Source organism: Diplodia corticola, assembly GCF_001883845.1.
Source record: "Diplodia corticola strain CBS 112549 chromosome Unknown scaffold62, whole genome shotgun sequence".
Classification (NCBI taxonomy): domain Eukaryota; kingdom Fungi; phylum Ascomycota; class Dothideomycetes; order Botryosphaeriales; family Botryosphaeriaceae; genus Diplodia; species Diplodia corticola.
This window is the reverse complement of record NW_017971541.1, coordinates 131694-145717: the sequence shown is the minus strand read 5'-3', so window position 1 is coordinate 145717 and position 14024 is coordinate 131694. Positions and strand designations below refer to the sequence as shown.

General features: G+C 58.9%; 5 protein-coding genes across 5 annotated transcripts; 1 reads left to right on the top strand and 4 right to left on the bottom strand.

The window, feature by feature from the left end:
* Positions 1-18: 18 nt before the first annotated feature.
* On the bottom strand, positions 19-1233 carry BKCO1_6200040 (atp-binding protein; the record flags this gene model as incomplete). The annotated part of the gene is made up of 4 exons (XM_020278078.1): positions 19-653; positions 743-862; positions 926-1064; positions 1123-1233. The coding sequence occupies 4 exons, from the start codon at positions 1231-1233 to the stop codon at positions 19-21; spliced, it is 1005 nt and encodes a 334-aa protein (XP_020126581.1).
* Positions 1234-1370: 137 nt separating this feature from the next.
* BKCO1_6200039 (transcription factor aatf che-1 protein) lies at positions 1371-2979 on the top strand (the record flags this gene model as incomplete). Its single annotated transcript, XM_020278076.1, has 3 exons — positions 1371-1440; positions 1496-1598; positions 1653-2979. The coding sequence occupies 3 exons, from the start codon at positions 1371-1373 to the stop codon at positions 2977-2979; spliced, it is 1500 nt and encodes a 499-aa protein (XP_020126592.1).
* A 332-nt stretch (positions 2980-3311) lies between these two features.
* On the bottom strand, positions 3312-5026 carry BKCO1_6200038 (cation efflux family protein; the record flags this gene model as incomplete). The annotated part of the gene is made up of 5 exons (XM_020278075.1): positions 3312-3391; positions 3483-3848; positions 3927-4113; positions 4187-4417; positions 4481-5026. 5 exons carry the CDS (start codon positions 5024-5026, stop codon positions 3312-3314), a joined length of 1410 nt encoding a protein of 469 aa, XP_020126603.1.
* Positions 5027-6073: 1047 nt separating this feature from the next.
* Positions 6074-10062, bottom strand: BKCO1_6200037 (patched sphingolipid transporter; the record flags this gene model as incomplete). Its single annotated transcript, XM_020278074.1, has 3 exons — positions 6074-6183; positions 6267-9729; positions 9784-10062. The coding sequence occupies 3 exons, from the start codon at positions 10060-10062 to the stop codon at positions 6074-6076; spliced, it is 3852 nt and encodes a 1283-aa protein (XP_020126611.1).
* An 899-nt stretch (positions 10063-10961) lies between these two features.
* Positions 10962-13168, bottom strand: BKCO1_6200036 (ser thr protein phosphatase; the record flags this gene model as incomplete). The annotated part of the gene is made up of 4 exons (XM_020278073.1): positions 10962-12705; positions 12757-12868; positions 13009-13087; positions 13160-13168. The coding sequence occupies 4 exons, from the start codon at positions 13166-13168 to the stop codon at positions 10962-10964; spliced, it is 1944 nt and encodes a 647-aa protein (XP_020126610.1).
* Between the last annotated feature and the right edge of the window lie 856 nt (positions 13169-14024).

The following is a 14024-nucleotide window of genomic DNA, read 5'->3' as shown; positions in this document are numbered from 1 at the left end:
GTCCCCGCCACCGTCCCATCACCACTTCAACCCAATCCTCTCCGCCACGCCCCTCGCCACCGCCTCAAACGCGACCACGTTCGGGCTCTCGGCCGGCTCGGCCACCACGCTGGGCTTGCCGCGGTCGGCGTCGGCGCAGATGCGCGGGTGCAGCGGGATGCGGCCGAGGAGGGGGACGCCGAGGGCCTCGAAGCGGGCGTGGAGGGAGTGCGCGTGCGCCGTGGCGACATCGTCGGACGAAGACTGTGCAGACGCAGACGCAGACGTAGACGCGAAGATGGGCGTCTCGACGTGGCAGTGGGGGCAGTGGAACGCGGCCATGTTCTCGACGACGCCGAGGAGCGGCACGGCCGTCTTGCGGAACATGTGGACACCCTTGATGGCATCCTTGAGGGCGATGTCTTGTGGGGTGGAGACGACGACGGCGCCGTCGACGACGACCTGCTGCGTGATGGTCAGCTGCACGTCGCCCGTGCCCGGCGGCAGGTCCAGCACGAGCACGTCGAGCCCGCCCCAGTCGACTTCGTGCAGGAGCTGCTGCAGCGCTTTCATCACCATCAGGCCGCGCCAGACGATGGGGCTGTCTTCGCCGACGAGGTAGCCCATGGACATGGATTTGATGCCGTAGTTGGAGAGGGGGAGGAGTTGGTTGTCTGGGAGGAGGAGGGGGGGTGGTCAGTGTCAGTGTGGTGGATGAGGGGAGGGGAGTGCTGGCTGCGGAATCGCCGTCATCATGACTGACTTGGTGAGAGCCTTGGCTCGCCGGAGAGGTTGAGCAGGGTGGGGATGGAGGGGCCGAAGATGTCGGTGTCGAGGATGCCGGCGCGGAGACCGCGGCGGGCGAACGAGAGGGCGAGATTGACTGCCAGGCGGAATCAGGTTGGATTGGATTTTTGAGGACGGTTTTCGGATGATTGCTGCGGACCTGCTATTGTCGACTTGCCGACGCCGCCTTTGGCAGACGAAACGGCGACGACCTTGTTTACATCTTTGATGCTGCGCTTTTGTGGTAGGCCGCGTTGCATGCGTGGAATCTGCGGTGGCGCACCGGAGCGCGGAAGACCCTGCCAATTGCCCACGTCAGCTCTGGCCAAGTAGAGGAAAGAGAGAGAGTCGGTTCACCAGAGGGTTCTCATGTTGCAATGCGCGCAGCGTAGAGAACACGCGCGACTTCATAGCGGCATCGTCTTTTCTCGTCGTCGACCCTCTTTGAAGCGTGACGTCGTGGAGCATTCGGCAGCCGGGCAGTCGGGCCGGCCGGTCGTGTCGGCGGTTGCGAGACGCCGACCGGCAAGCCCGTCCAGAAATTTTGTGAGCTCCGTCGCCCAACTCTCCGCCGAAAACACGCAGAAGCCCCGACTTTTCTCGACATGGCCAAAGGAAACCGCGCAAAGTCGCTGGCTGAGCAGCTCGCAGACCTCGACAACCCCGCCCCCAAAGGTCCGACCCTCCACCACTGACTGGGGAAACCAGACTTTGCTAACGCGCCGCATAGATTTCGATCCCGAAGAGCCGGACAACGACGCCAGCGAGAGCGATGACTCGGGGAGCGATGACGAGAACGCCCACGACGGGAGAGAACATTATGTCGATGTTGGGTATGTTGCGCCAGCCATTCTGCTGCGGCATCATTGGGATTGACCGTGTCGCAGGAAGAGCAAGCTCCGCAAGCGCGACACTGTCCCACTGGGCCCCAAGTACGAAGGCTCCCGCGTAGGCCGCGATGCTGTTGGGGACGAGGATAGCGACGACCCTTTCAGCAGAGGTTTCGACGAGGGCAGCAGCGACGAAGAGGACGATGAAGACGAAAGCGGTGTCTCTGAGGACGACGAAATGGACGGCGCAGAAGGTAGCGGTTCTGAACACGAAGGAGATGGCACCTCGGCGACCGATTTCAGCGACGAAGACGACGACGACGACGACGACGACGACGACGACATGGAGGACGCTGCGCCCAAGAGCGGAGGCATCGATCGCGCCGAGCTGCGCAAGATCATGAGCGAGGAGCAAAAGACCGTTGCCGCAACCATTTCGGAGGCGGCAAAGGCAGACGCAGAGAAAGGTCGTGCTGTTAAAGCCCAGCGGAAGACATTCGATGCGCTCCTCAACACCAGGATCAGGCTCCAGAAGGCCATCATCTCGACGAACTCGCTCGCTTCGCCGCAAGTACAAGTCCCTGACGACGCAGATGACCTCAACGACCCCGTCCGCGCCGCCGAGGAGGCCGCCTGCAATCTCTGGAACTCGCTCAACGACCTGCGCGAGAGCCTGCACACGGCGCGCACCGGCGCCAAGCGCAAGCGCGTCGAAATCAGCACGTCCACCCCCTCCGACGAGGCTTGGAGCTACATGCAATCCTACGAGTCCGAAACGCTGCCCCACAGACAGAGCGTGCTGGAAAAGTGGTCCGCAAAGGCGCGCGGCGTCTCCACCCAGCCCACCAAGGGCCGCCTCACCACCACCACCGAGCAGACCATCGTCGACGTGCTCTCCTCGCAGCTGTCCGACCCCGCCCGCCTCGTGCAAAAGACGCGCACCGCCCGCTCGTGCGCGCCGCTGCACGCCGGCACCGAGAGCGCCGACGTCTTCGACGACGCCGACTTCTACGGCCTGCTGCTCAAGGAGCTGCTGGAGCGGCGCAGCGAGGAGAGCCAGACGGGCGCCCTGGCCGGCATGAGCTTCAACAGCGTCCCCATCACGAGCCACTGGCAGGCCGCGCGCGAGGCCAAGACGCACCGCGCCAACGTCGACGTCCGCGCCAGCAAGGGCCGCAAGCTGCGCTACACGGTGCACGAGAAGCTGCAGAACTACATGGCGCCCGAGGATCGCAACGGGTGGCAGGACCGCCAGGCCGATGAGTTGTTCAGCAGTCTGTTTGGCCAACGCAATGCGTTGGCCGAGGAAGACGTGGATGAGAAGGAGAGTGATGAGGAGGATTTGGGCGAGCAGGGGCTGTTGTTGTTTGGTGGGAAGAAGTAGAGCGGATGTACATACATGTGACGGTTTTGTGGTGGGTCACAGAACACAACAACTTAACCCATCTACATCTATTTCACGTATGTAATGGAATCCCATATCTGTATAAACCTGTACAGCTTAAACACTCGCGTCAAAGTCTGAATGTCTACTTCACTACAGATGTAACAGTGTTGTTTAAACCAACATCTGTGTCGGGACATCTGCTTCAAGTGCCCCTCTTCCAGCTTCATGCCGCAGCAGCGATGACACAAAAGCTTTATGCTTCTCAATGCTCACGAGTAACATCATATTTCCATAGTCCTCCACCGATCTACTCTTGCGTCTACCTCTACTTAATCTTCACTGACGTGTCCAGAAGGACCCTGAGTTGCGTAATCCGTAGTAACGAAGGCTCTGTCGACTTCGCCCAGCGCTGCACAACATCAAGAGCATCAGCAAGCATTTCTCACACAACCACAGAATGTTTAGGAGAGAAAGAAAAAAAAAACAAGCGCGAAACGCACCTTCACAGCAATACTGCAACGTCTCGGCGATGTCGTGCGCCTTCCGCAGCGGCGTCTTCTCGTCCAGCAGCACGTCCATCTCGACCCAGACGCCGTCGCCGGCGTGGTAGGCGGTGACGCGCTTGAGGCCGGACACGACGGGGGTGAAGCGGTAGGCGAGGTACAGCATCTTGCGCTGGACGCGGTCGTCGGCGGCGGAGCCCGTGAGGCGCGTCACGTTCTCGAGCGACGTCGAGGCCCAGTCGTAGATGATGAAGAGCGAGAGCAGCGAGGCGCCGAGCGGGTCGAGCCACCAGACGTCGGCCTTGGCGCCGATGACGGGGAAGAGGAGGGAGAGCGTGTTGAAGTAGACGTCTGTCTTGCAGTCTGTGTTGGGTGGTGGGCGTGGAAGTCAATAGCCGGCTCGCTTTGGAAATACTAATCTAAGAGATGGATGCGGCTTACCTTGGGCGAGAGCCTGCACCTGCGTCGTCTTGATCGGGATGCAGCCGAACCAGATGAGGCCCTTCAAGCCGATGGTCGCGGCCATGGCCGAAATCGCTATGACGGGGAGCTCCTCGGCCTTGCCGGTTCCTGGTATCAGCTTCCCGATGGACTCCTGCAGGACTTGTACAAAGGATACGATCATGATCTAGCCAGGAGTAAGTCAGTTGAGATGTTTTTTTTTTTCTTCCCCTCTAGTATCAAAGGGGGCAAATACTCACGATAGAGAAGACCAGGATGCCCAACGGCTCCAGACGTTTCCTGCCTACGGGGAACTTGGCCCTCAGCTTGCTCAACCGCCACGCCACCAGCTTGTTCGTCGTCCAGACAATCAGCGTGCACAGCAGGTCCAATGCCGAGTCGACCAACGACGCGAGCAGCGAGAGCGACGACGAGAAGTACGCCGCAATGCACTTTGCTCCGAGCAGCAGGATGTTCGCGACGACGTTGATCTTTTTGCCAGGCGCAATCAGCACACACCCAGAATAGAAGAAGAGAAAAGTGAAAAAACTCACATTAATCGCCCACCCCGCCTTCCTCCTCGCCTTCCTCCTCTTCTCCCTCTCCTCCTCGGGCAACAGCGGCTCGATGCTCTCGCTCGTCGCCTGCAACGCGCCGCCCGCCTCGGCGATGCCATCGTGATCGAAATCCCTCGGGTTCATGCTGTCCAGCACGTCGTCCGCCATGGCCAGCACCAGCGCGTCCACCTCGAGCCAGTCGTCCAGCCGGTCGTTCTGCTCGCGATAGAAATCCCGCACCTTCTTGTTCTTGACCCGCTTGATCTCCGCGTCCGACAGCCGGAACTGCTCGAGCGAGGCGTGCTCCGACAGCCCCGCCCGCAGGGATTTCTTGATCTGGTCCACGTCTTGCATGTCGCGCGCGGTGACGGCGGCGTCGCGGAAGCGGAAGCGTGGGGGCAGCGGGTTGTGGTTGATGGCGCTGCGGGGCCGTCGGGGGCTGGTGCCGGCTTCGAGGTCGTCGGGTTTGGACGTTGGCTCGCGCTTGAAGCTGGTGGTTTTTCTCTGCCCGTTGATGGGCCGGTTGTGGCGGGAGGAGACCATGGTTGGGAGGGGGGGGTTTTCTTGTGGGTTTGTTTTGTTTTGTTTTTGCTGTGGAGTCTTGATTGGGGAGTGGTGTGGTCACGATGGGGGGGTGGGAGCAGTTGAGTAGGGGGATCTCGACAGTGGTGGGAGAGAGAGAGAGACGAAGGCGTAACGGCAAGCACGGAGGTAAGAAGGCTGGAGGGGGAAGGCCGCGTGTGAGCGGAAATGGACCAGCAGGTAAGCAACGAGGTGGAAATGGAGTGAAGCTTTATTAGAATGCTTGAGAAGGCTTGAGCGGACAGAAAGCTTGTTTCAATAATAAGGCAATAGCAGCAAGAGGCTAAATACGTCGGAGGAGCGGTGGAGAGCAGTGCGCGGCGTCTATTTACACTTGCACGCACGCACGCGACGCGCGCCTACATCATTGAAGGAAGCAACACGGGTCCTGACAGTTAAGCACGAACACCCGCTCTCGGACAAGACGGCAGCGCCTTACGCGTTGCGGCAGTCAAGGAGTCAAGCATGTGCCGGAAACTTGGCAGGGCTGGACAAGTGTGCGGGTGCGGGCGCGGATCCATGACGTAGTGGAGGGCGGAATTGCGCAAAGGCGGGAGGGGCGCCGGCTAGGTCCTCCGACGACGCTGGCCACCTCTTGCTGCCGCCATCCGGCCGGGAGATCTCCCACGCTCATCCTCCAACACGCCATTTTCCCTGCTGCGGAATCGCTTCCGGCCCTCCAGCCTGTTCCCCGATTCCGATTCTGGTTCTATGCCGAACGTGGCTGGCCACTACCTTCATCCAGATGCCAATTTCAAACACCAACTCCTATTGTTCATACAGCTAAGTCTACAGTCGACACATCAGAGCGAATCAAAGCAAAAGCGTTTCTTCCCCGCCATCCGCCATTTCTTGACATGCCTCTTCCAGCACACGTGTGATGAAAGAAAAAAAATGCGTATACATATCTAGAGCAGACGCTGCGACCGACCTCCCGCACATCCTTCTATGAGACGGCAATCTGAACCGAGAGAGAGATATAGCAAATATGGTGGTAGACCGACTAATCTACATATCATCCGAATCGTAATCTTCTTCTGCGTAAAGCGCAGGGTGGTAGCCGCGTCTGCCACGGAGGTCTTGCTCGAGTCCGCCCTCAGACTCCGAGTCCATGTAGCCTGTTGTCACGAAGGAAAAAAAAAAGGTCAGCCATCTATCATTCATACGGCAGCACGAACGTGGGGGGTCATCGAAAACTCACCTCTTCCGCCGAACAAGCTCAGCGCCACGGGCAAGAACACCAGCGCATGCAACGCGGCCCAGACGACCAGCGCGAGCCAGACGCGGAAGTAGTAGATCTCGAAGATCTTGCTGCGCGTGAAGGCCAGCACCGCCACGCCCAGGAACTTGGTCACGGTGATGCCGCTGAAGACGCTGCCGCCGACGTTGGTGAGGGCCACCCACGCGCGCGCGTCCCGGCCTCTGAACCGCACCTTTGGCGCCGCGCGCTCGAGCAGCGACTGCGACGGGTACGTGAAGGCCCGCGCGATGTGCGCGCAGAACTCGACCGCGATGCCCACGCAGATGATCAGGTTGACCAGCGAGACGGCGTTGAGCGACACCCCGGCCAGCGCCATGGTGCCGGCGATGTCGACCACCGTCATGATGACCGTCGCCGTCACGACGAGACCGGTGCGTACGCTGCCCAGGAGCGCCGACGTGATCACGAAAATCAAGGCCAGGGCGGAGCCGACGAGTGCACAGGTGACCCGCACGATCGAGGCGTACTGGTCGAAGAAGATGTAGAACTTGGAGTAGGGGAAGACCGAGACGCCCGTGCGGTCACTGATCTCGGACGCGATCCTCCTGGCCGATGCGTAGGCATCGATGAAGTCTTTCTGGCTGCGCAGCGGAGTGTGCGACGTCCTGAAATGAGAAGCTGGAATCGTCAGACGCTCCGAGTCGATGACCAACGCATTTCCATAAGCGGCCTTGCCAGCAAGCGGGCAGTCACCGGTGGTGGGAGCCTCGATCCAACGCTCCAGGTACTGGATGAATTCCTGGCCTTCGGGCATGCCCTTCAAAGTGGGGTTCCATGGAGGATTGCGGTCAGCAAAGCAGGCCTTCTTATCATCACCAAACGGATCATTTCCTTCATCGTAGCAGCAGCTGTCGAGAGACGGGTTCAACCAAAGGAAGTAGTCATCGATCCAGCTGGCTGCGGCATCCGCAATGTAGGAAGTATCAGGCCTCTTCCTCTCCTGCTCAAGCGTGTTTGCTAGTGAGAGTTCGCCACAGGTGGAGAATCGTCCGCATAGCTCTTGCTGGTGGCTTCTTTGGGTGGCATTCAAATCCCGCGTAACGAAGTAGACCGGAGGACCCACGCCAAAGTAGTCGTAGAGGTCGTTGAAGTAGTCGATGAGGTACGAGTCGCTGGGAATCGCAATCCGCTGGTCAAGGCCAAGCTCAATCTTGGGCAGAAGTGCCAAACCTGCCGTGAACAGCCCAAGGAAAACGGTTATGATCAACGTCTTCGTCTTCTTGCCCAGCAGTGTCGGCGCGTAGCTCTTGCGAATGAATCGTTGCAAAGTGCCTTCCTCCTCGCCACCGAAAACGACGCCGGTACTAAGGCCACCGGGATCCGCACGAGTGACGCGGAAGCACGGGAAGCAGTCGGCACGGCTGGCCTCGACCCTGCGCTGGTTCAGAGCAAGGACAGAGATGAACATAGTTACCTGCAGCAGAGCATTGATAAAGACGGCGCCGGCGGCATATGCGGCGAAGTTCCGTACGGCGGGCATGCCAACGGCCGCACCTAGAGCGAAAGTCGCCGTCTCAGTCATCGCGGACAGCAGGATACTGGGGCCCATCCGGCCAAGAGCCTTTGCGATTCGCTCCGACACAGATCCTTCGGCGTGACTGATGTTGACACGTTCAAACTCGTGGACGATCAGGAAAATGTTGTCGACGCCGACGGCAAGAACAAGGAAAGGTATGACCTCAGCAATGATAAGAGTGACCTTGATGCCAACCGCAGAAAACAGGCCGACGGATGCGGAGACGGACATGAGGACTATGACGATACCAACCACACCCAGCATGAACTTCGACTGAACGAGAGCATTGGCCGGGTTCTGCAGGATGGTTCTCACAGAAAGTGTCGTAGATCCCAATGCTAGCGAAGCGTAGATGAACATGATGATGTAGCTGACGACAACAATCTTGGCGTCGGTGTTGGTAGATTTATTCAGCTCCTGCTCTAAGCTGATCTCCGTGTTGAACGAAAGCCGGAGGCCACGCTCAGCAGCCTCTTCCTGTACGGCGCTCAAGAGGTTCTTGAGGCCGTTCTCCCACTTCATTGCTGTCTCAAGCTCTTCAGTGCCTTCCTGATGGTTGTTGACGACCCAAGAAACGATCAGAGCCTGGGCATTGAGAACGTCATCCTTCCAGCCGCCCAAGAGCATTGAGGGGTTCAACGGTTGCTGGAAATCTGGCAGGCAGTCCACTGGGGAATCGGTGCATGCCCGAAGATCCTTTTCCCAAGTCTTGGAGTCGATGTTGGAGAACTCTCCGCCGAAGTAGCCAGTAAGTGACTGGACCACGCATGCGTCACCGGTAGGCTTGAAGCAGACATCATCGAAAGTGATTCCGTCAACCATCAACCTATTCACCCGGTGTTCGACATCGAACCACCAGCGCAAAGTCTCATAACTCAGGACGGGGCCAGGTCCAGTCGGGTCGACATCATTAACGAGGAAGGCCTGCTCGGCACGATAGAAGGGGCCGAAGTTTCCGTCAAAGAAATTCTTCTCTTGCGCGGCAGGTGAGTCAGGCGCCACCCAGAGTCGGACTGGATCCGTCTCCACGGTGAATCTAAGCCAGCCCAGACTCAGGAGGACAACGACGACCACACTGCAGAGTATGGTGATGGCGGGGAACTCGGCGCAGGTATATCCCAGGCGGCTGAACACCTTATCGCACCAGTCATTCAACTTATACTTCCTCGTCGGAGTTTCAAGGATGCCGGCGGCGGCCACAATATCACCCTCGTCTTCATCGTCACTGGGCTCCAAGTCCTGGAGGAGGCGCAGACGCTCCTGTTTGTGCTGGTAATGCTTTTGATAGGCAACATGTCCAGAGACAGCAACGGTAAGCAGTAAAATGAAACCCGAGTAGATGATGATGACGGCAAAGGACAGGCATGGCAGCACACCGACGCGGCATTGTTTGTTCTCTTTAACCTCGGGCAACTCCGGGCAGACGGACGGGCAGTCGACACAAGCACATCGGTACCGCTCATCCGAGTCATTGCAAGCTTTAGCGTCCTTGGTCTGAGGCTCAAGTCCGGGGTACAGCTTAGGATCCGGGAAGTTCATCTGAAACGGGCTCCCCAAGAACTTCTTGTCGCCGAGGAACTTGAGGAACTGGGTGTAATTTTTGGCGCCGCCTCCGATGAGATCCATGGCATTGCCGTTGGTGGCGCCGACCTTTACATCCTTGCAGCTGTCATAGAAGCGCGAGCCGTAGTCGTCCGACACCAAGTGATTCAGCTCCGTGACCATCAACTTGGAGCCCTTCGGCTTCGTTTCAGTCACGTTAACAAAGAGAGACTGGTCCGGCGAGCAAGTGAAGGTGCAGAACATGTTGAAGAAGTTCTCCTTGCATGCCGGGCAGGATGCGATGAGCGACTCGGCGCGCTTCAGGTTGGATTGCAGAGCATCGATCTATGGCCAAGACATCAGCAGTTGGCCGTTTCAGCAGGATCGAGGTAATCTTACCTGCTCCTCCTCGCAGCAGACATCCGTGTCGGTCCATTTGTCGCCACAGATGCTCACGAGCTTTTCGCGAACATCTGCCTCGGGAGTCTTCGCCAGTCCGTTGTCGGGACAAGGCAGCTGCGGACCAAAGAAACCCTGGCTGCCGCAGTGCCCGCGAATGGCGCATCGGCCCTTCTCATGCTTCTTTGTGAACCCATCATCTGCAGCAAGGCCTGTCGCGACGAGCAGGACTAACAGCAGCGCGGTGACCAGCCGCGTGCCTCCCCAGCGTCCCCCCATGTCGATGTCGCCGGGTACGATTTGCGGGTGTGGCGCGGAGAGAGACGGCGACGTTGAGGGGCGAATGAGACTATCGCGGAGGATTCAGAGGCAGTTGGAGCAGCGAAGGGCGGGTTCTCGGGTGTCGTGGAGACGCGTGCAGTGCAGGTGGCGGGATGGCGTGTCGTGGTCTGGGGTTGATCAGTAGCAGCGGTGCTCGCTCTGTAGGAACCCGCTGTTGCGACGTCACTCCCCATCGGCGCGCAGCCAAGCGTTGGGCCTGCCCGAGCTCCCACAGCTGGCACTCGCTCCGCCCCAGCCCCAGGCACATGCGAACCCCACATCTCACTAGACTGCTGCGCCGATCTGCGTGCTAGGTATTCCGCGACTCTTACAACCCCCCGTCCAGCATGGCTGTCCCTCCTTGATCCATCGTTGGAAATCGGAAGGCCGCCCCTCCGTCACTCCAAAAGATGGTTGTGGTCGTACAGTTCGGCCTCGTAGGGCTGAAGGCACTTGGCCTCAACTTCGGCGTCATGACAATCGAGTGATGAAATCACGACTTTTCCCATTCTCGCTACGTAACGTACAGGGGAATAATCTTTTTCGGGGGAATACACACAGTGACGCTAAATGTCTGCTCGCCCACGCACGTCTACCACAACACGACGAAAAGTGAAGCAATAAGAGAAAAAAGCCAGAGAGCTCCCCCGAGTTATGATCAGCCTGTGCCTGAAAGCTCGGAAAGCTGTATCCTGAACCTGCCTCTCCTTTCTACCGCCCTGAGAAAAACGACCCGTGCTCCATCCGTCCACCCGCTACCCCCTAGCTAGCCACTACAGGTAGAATCGAATGCAACCCCAGAGAAGTTAGAAACTGGACTGGCAATAATCCTTGGATCATTGCCGTGAATTAGTCGTTCACGAGTCGCCGCCAGCGGGTGCGCCGGAGCCACCGTCCTTGTAACCGCCGCGGCCACGACCGCGGCCCCTCTCACCTCCTCGGCCACCGCGGTTACCGCGGAAACCGCCACGGCCACGGCCGCCTTCGCTGTCGCTAGCTCCGCCGCTGCGGTATCCACTGCCCTGAGCACCACCGCGAGTGCTTCCCCAGCTGCCGAGCGCGCCGCCCCGGGGCTTGTACACCCTCACATACGGCTTGCCTTGCTTACCGCTGGTGTACTCAGGATCCATCCGGTTCAAGATCGCGTGCAGATCTTCAACCGGGTCAAAGTGGGCCGTCATGCCGCCGGCAGGATTCTTGCCCTTGTCAATGCGCTGGATCTTGTCCTTGTCGTCTGCGGCAAACAGAGCCTTGGCGTCGTCTTCGGATCCGGCATTGGTGATGAAAAGACCATGAACCGGAGGGCGCGCGTTTCCAAGCTCCGGCTTAGGTGCAGACGACTCAGCGGGCTTGTCTTGGCCAGAGGTTCCGTTCGGCTTGGTCTCCGTGGGAGTTCCCTTTTCCGCGTTGCCTACGGCGGGAGTACCTGCGGTACCAGGCGTGGCGGCAGGCTTCGGGGTAGCTGGTTTGATTGGAAGATTGGGAACGGCCGGAGCAGGCGAGCGAGTAGGCTGAGGTGCAGCCTTGGGCTGCTGCGACTGCGCCGGAGTGCCAGCAGCCGGGCGAGACTGCTGAGGGCCGGTGGGAGCCTGAGCGGGTGCGGCATTCGAGGCAGAGGGCGGACCCTGCGGAGCATTCTTCACACCACGGTGGGCGAAATTGAAACCCTGAGCACGCATTTCGGTACCGATCCTGCCTTGGTCAATGTCCAGAACCAACCAACCGTAGGCAGCATCTGCCAAGTTGAAATTCCACATGTTCTTGAACGCGCTCTCGTCGATCTGTCCCGTCGCAGGTCCAACGTGGCCTCCGAACGGGTTGCCGCCATTGGCAATCGTGGGCATCTTCTCGACGATATCCAGAGCCAATTTCAGCAGCTGCTGCTGGCTTGTGTTCTCCGAGACGGCCGGCTCCACCTCACTCTTGACAGTCTCCCAGACATCGTTGAACGAGGCGCGGGAAGCCGCAAGCTTGCCGCGGTAGTGGTCCAGGGTTGGGTTCACGCTAAACTCATTGTAAGAGCTACCGTAACGGAAGTGCAGGCCCGCGGAGATGGAGAAGTCTGCCTTCAAGGTGACGGAGAGCTGGTTGAGAAGACCCTCACGAGCGGGTGAGGCGTGGGTGACGAAAATGCGAGTTTCCGTGGGATCGTAGACGCGATTGGCCGTATCGACCAGCTCGCCCATCTGCAACAGTGTCGTCCACATGGTGCCTTGGCCACCAGCGATGGTCGTCCTTCCCTCACCATTGTCAAACAGCTTGTGCATGACGACGGCACCACCCAGGCCAAGCAGGCGGAGCTTGATACCACCAGCCTCAACCAGTCGGGAGTGTGCCTCATCGATGATGTGAAGATTGCTGATCTTGTACTCTCCCGAACGCAGCTTCTCCAGAACTTGAACGTCCTCACACGCGCCCCAGACTGTGTAGACGGGCACCTTCAGGCTGTAGGTACCGTTGAGGAAGTCCGGGAGTTCCGAGAGCTTCAGTCCTTCACGAACGTAACGTTCCCTGAGAGGAGGTTGCGGAGGGGCTTGCGCGATCGAGTTCTTCACAGCTTGCGAAAGAAGCGGCGAGTACTGGGCGACATGGCGGAGCGTCCTGGTTGGGTGTCAGCGGCTGTCCAGACTCGCACAGCAGGTGCGGACATACTTCTCGGCGATGCGATCTAGCGAGCGATCATCGTAGAATCCGAAGTCACCGGTGTGGATGATGGCGTCAGCTCTCGCCTGGTCGGCGAGCTCGTTCAGAGATCTTAGGTTGCCTGCCAGATTGTCAGCCTCGAGCGACGCAATTGGCAGCTCTCAACGCGCGCAAACTTGCCTCGGACATCAGCAATGCAGAGGATTCTCGAATTCTGGGTCTGAATGATGCGGCCTTGGTTGGGAAGCAGAGGCTGGGCACCAGGCGTAGGGCCGACGTTTGGGCCACCGTTCGGCAGGTAAGGAGCGTTGAAGGCGCGCGGCTGGTTGGGTGTTTGCTGCTACCAATTATCAGCTGCGGCATGGCGAGCGACGACATCGCGTAGAAAAGTGAGCGCGCGCGCGTTACGTACAGCAGCCATGAGTGCGGAGCTCGATGCGGCGAAAGCACGAGGTATCGGGGGTGAGGTGTTCCGTCAAGCGCGTCCCGGAGCTTGAGCGGAGGATTCTGGGGTTGTTTGGCCGCAGAAATTCGTGAAGAGATGGCGGGGGGTAAGGCCGGAGGATGGGAGCCAAGATGACGAGGGACGGCGGAGGGGTGGTCTAAGGTCAGTTTGCCGTAAAGCAGCGACAGAGCATCTTTGGCTTTGGAAGGCACGACCGCCCATCGAATCGCGCTAGCCTCATATGGAATAGCCCAGCCACGCCAGCTCGAACAGCTCAGCTGCATAGCCTGAGGCAGCAGTCCGATGCCTTGCCGCTGCGTCGCTGGCAGACATGATATTTGTTTGTATCGTAGGCTGGGCCGTTATGAGTATGTTATCGAATAAAGAAGCCAAGTCCCGGCGGTGTCAGCTCAACAGAGAACTTGGAGTATAACACGCAGAGTTGTGGTGTGCTAGTAACCAGTCGACGTTTCCTTTAAGTCTTGGAGCAATCCCATTGAGCAGTGATATTCTGCAGACGCGGAACTCGGCTCAAATAATGTGTATCCCATAATGTTTTACAACAGTGCACGGTTGGAACATCATCCGTGGCTGCTGATTGACTACCTAGAAAATACATGCCCCGTTCAATCGCTGGGAGCTGCCCCGGACTGTGCACACGCAGCATGCACACCGTTGATAAACTATCATTTTCGAAGGACTTATTTGACCCTGGTAGCCCATTTCCCTTGGGCACTGCCTAAGACTGCAAACCCCTTGTTGACGAGAGGAGTGGCTGTAGCTCAGCCGATCGTATACTGCAGGTCGACGCGACTGATTGGAAGCTTTACCC